Below are 3,423 nucleotides of genomic sequence, written 5' to 3'. Positions count from 1 at the left end.
TTCTGTCTTGCCACATGGAAGAGATGATGCCAGACATCCTCTACCCAACAGACTTTGGTTGAACTGGGATACAAGTTGAGTAGGGTGCTATGGGAGACATATTTGCCTGTGGAAGTCTTGAATCAGGTTTTTGTGGGGAAACAGACCTGGGCTCATGCACTACTAAATTTGTCCCTGTGAACATACCAGCATCATGCCCATCACCTCAAGGATACTCCCAATCCACATACAACCTAAAGATAAAAGCTGGGGAGGGACCACTGCTCTAACCCTAACAAGCAGGAACTAGATCACATGATGCAATGGTCATTGAAATGAGAATGATGCTGCTGTTGTGACCACCTCCCTTTCACCTGAAAATGTTTCTGCGAGTTATTCTCAAATAGGAAAACATTAAACACTTATTTGTAATGATTCATAACATTTAGGAAACAACTTCCTCATTTATGATTCCCCAGTGACTGTGGAAAACGATGTAAACACCAACAAGGAAAGTTTTGCCCATTGGTCTAAACCTCGAGGGTCCAGCGCATAAAAGCCCCAGAACTGGAGGAGGCACCAAAATCTGACAACCTCACCTCTGGACAAGACCTGCCCACCCTCCACTCCTGACACCATGACCCACTCGTGCTGCTCCTCTTGCTGCCAGCCTACGTGCTGCAGGACCACCTGCTGCCGGACCACCTGCTGCCAGCCCAGCTGCTGTGGGTGTAGCAGCTGTGGACACAACTGCGGTGGGTCTAGCGGCTGTGGGTCCAGCTGCTGCCAGCCTTGCTGCTGCCCAACTTGCTGTCACACCACCTGCTGCCGGACCACCTGCTGCCAGCCCAGCTGCTGTGGGTCCAGCGGCTGTGGACACAACTGCGGTGGGTCTAGCGGCTGTGGGTCGAGCTGCTGCCAGCCTTGCTGCCGCCCAACTTGCTGTCAAACCACCTGCTGCAGGACCACCTGCTGCCAGCCCAGCTGTTGTGGGTCCAGCGGCTGTGGGTCCAGCGGCTGTGGACAAAACTGCTGTGGGTCCCGCTGCTGCCAGCCAGTTTGCTGTACCCCCGTGTACTGCACGAGAACCTGCTACCACCCCACCTGCTGCTGCCTGCCTGGGTGCCTAGCCCAGGGCTCTGGATCCTGCTGCCAGCCTTCCTGCTGCTGATTGCCTCGCCAAGAACCACCATCTGACTTGCCGCTTGGGAATTGGTCACTGCCAAGCGTTGAGGAAAGCCAGCCCGCAATCCCCAACATCTCGGTTATTCATCCGCCTGTTTACAATCTTGTGAATCACCCTGATGAAGTGTGGACTGCTTCTCCCTGATTCGCTTCTTCTTTCCTTCCTCTGAGTCATGTGCCAGCTTCACCCATCCTGATACAGAGTTAGGATCTCTGTTTGGTCTCCATAGTCAAGAACTTTATCCTGTCCCTCTAAATACGTTAGCAAAACAACTCCTCAGGAATGACCTATAACTCGTGGAAACTACTGAAAGCCCACACGGGTATGTTTTCTTTCTCAGTGTACTCAAGAAGCTTGTATGCCTCTTGCTGCCTGTCATATTCCCTTTCAATGTCTCCCTAGATGCGGGGAGTCTCACCTGTATCTCTTAATAAATTCTCTATCATTTGGAATCACCTATTGTCTTTGTTTTTTATTGTATTTTATTTTATTTTATTATTTTAATATAGTTTATTTTCCAATTGGCTAACATACAACACCCAGTGCTCATCCCAACAAGGGCCCTCCTCAATGCCCATCACCCATTTTCCCCTCTCCCGCACCCCTGCCATCCATCCTCAGTTTGTTCTCTGTATTTCAGAGTCTCTTGTGGTTTGCCTCCCTCTCTCTCTGTTTGTAACTATTGTTTTTGCCCTTGCCTTCCCCCATGGACTTCTGTTCAGTTTCTCAAGATCCACATATGAGTGATAACGTAGGAGATCTGTCCTTCTTTGACTGACTGATTTCACTCAGTGTAATGCATCCAGTTGCATTCATGTTGCTGCAAATGGCCAGATTTCATTCTTCTCATTGCCCAGTGGTATTCCATTGTATATATAAATCACATCTTCTTTATCCATTCATCAGTTGATGGACATGTAGGCTCTTTCCATATTTTGGCTATTGTTGAAAGCGTTGCTAGAAACATTGGGGTCATGTGCCCCCGGCATCAGCACTCCTGTATCCCTTGGGTAAATTCCTAGAAGTGTTACTGCTGGGTCATAGGGTAGTTCTATGTTTAAGTTTTTGAGGAACCTCCACACTGCTTTCCAGAGCGGCTGCCCCACTTTGCATTTCCACCAACAGTGCAAGAGGGTTCCGTTTCTCCACATCCTTGCCAGCATGTGTAGTTTCCTGATTTGTTCACTTTAGCCACTCTGACCGGTGTGGGGTGGTATCTCAGTGTGGTTTGATGTGCATTTCCCTTATGAGGAGTGATGCCGAGCATCTTTTCATGTGTCTGTTGGCCATCTGGATGTCTTCTTTGGAAAAGTGTCTATTTGTGTCTTCTGTCCATTGTGTCAAGAGCATACTTAAACATCATAAAAGCCATATATGAAAAGCCCACAGCTAATATCATCCTCCATGGGGAAAAACTGAGAGTGTTCCCCGTGAGAGCAGGAACACGACAGGCATGTCCACTCTAACCACTGTTGTTTAACATAGTGTTGGAAGCCCTAGCATTAGCAATCGGGCAGCAAAAATGAAATAAAAGGCACGAAAATTGGCAAAGAGGAAGTCAAACTTTCCCTTTTTGCAGACGACATGGTACTCTACATGGACAACCCAAAAGACTCCAAAAGAAGACCCCCTAGAACTGATACATGAATTCAGCAAAGTCGCAGGGTACAAAATCAATGTACAGAAATCCATTGAGTTTTTAGACACCAATAGTGAAGTAACAGAAAGAGAAATAAAGAAACTGATCCCACTTACAACTGCACCAAGAATGATAAAATCCCTAGGAATAAACCTAACCAAAGAGGTAAAAGATCTGTATGCTGAAAACTAGAGAAAGCTTATGAAGGAAATTGAAGAAGATGCAAAGAAATGGAAAAGCATTCCATGCTCATGGGTTGGAAGAATAAATATTGTTAAAATGTCAATACTACCCAAAGCAATCTACAACATTCAATGCAATCCCAATCAAAATTGCACCAGCACTCTTTTCAAAGCTAGAAGAAACAGTCCTACAATTTGTATGGAACCACAAAAGACCCTGAAGAGCCAAAGTAATACTGAAAAGAAATACTGAAAACCAAAGCGGGAGGCATCACAAACCCAGACTTTAGCTTCTACTACAAAGCTGTAATCATCAAGACACTATGGTATTGGCACAAAAACAGACACACAGACCAATGGAACAGAATAGAGAATCCAGAATTGGACCCACAAATGTATGGCCAACTAATCTTTGACAAAGCAGGGAAGAGTATTCA

At 46.3% G+C, this 3,423-nt stretch overlaps 1 protein-coding gene across 2 annotated transcripts; it reads left to right on the top strand.

The window, feature by feature from the left end:
• Positions 1-382: 382 nt before the first annotated feature.
• LOC122485556 (keratin-associated protein 9-9-like) lies at positions 383-1,617 on the top strand. Of its 2 annotated transcripts, XM_043584434.1 has the most exons (2): positions 385-708; positions 739-1,617. In XM_043584434.1, exons 1-2 carry the CDS (start codon positions 617-619, stop codon positions 1,148-1,150), a joined length of 504 nt encoding a protein of 167 aa, XP_043440369.1. In that variant the 5' UTR covers positions 385-616; the 3' UTR covers positions 1,151-1,617. The 2 variants fall into 2 exon arrangements, with proteins under 2 accessions (XP_043440368.1, XP_043440369.1); XM_043584433.1 differs by having other exon boundaries at positions 383-1,617.
• Positions 1,618-3,423: the final 1,806 nt, after the last annotated feature.

This window comes from Prionailurus bengalensis, chromosome E1 (assembly GCF_016509475.1).
Source record: "Prionailurus bengalensis isolate Pbe53 chromosome E1, Fcat_Pben_1.1_paternal_pri, whole genome shotgun sequence".
NCBI classification, from domain to species: Eukaryota; Metazoa; Chordata; class Mammalia; order Carnivora; family Felidae; genus Prionailurus; species Prionailurus bengalensis.
Note: the sequence above shows the minus strand (reverse complement) of the source record. Positions and strands in the feature narration are given on the sequence as shown.

What these genes read in the sequence shown, in the direction of transcription:
- LOC122485556 (XM_043584433.1), top strand. Translation starts at nt 617, where the DNA reads ATGACCCACTCGTGCTGCTCCTCTTGCTGCCAGCCTACGTGCTGCAGG.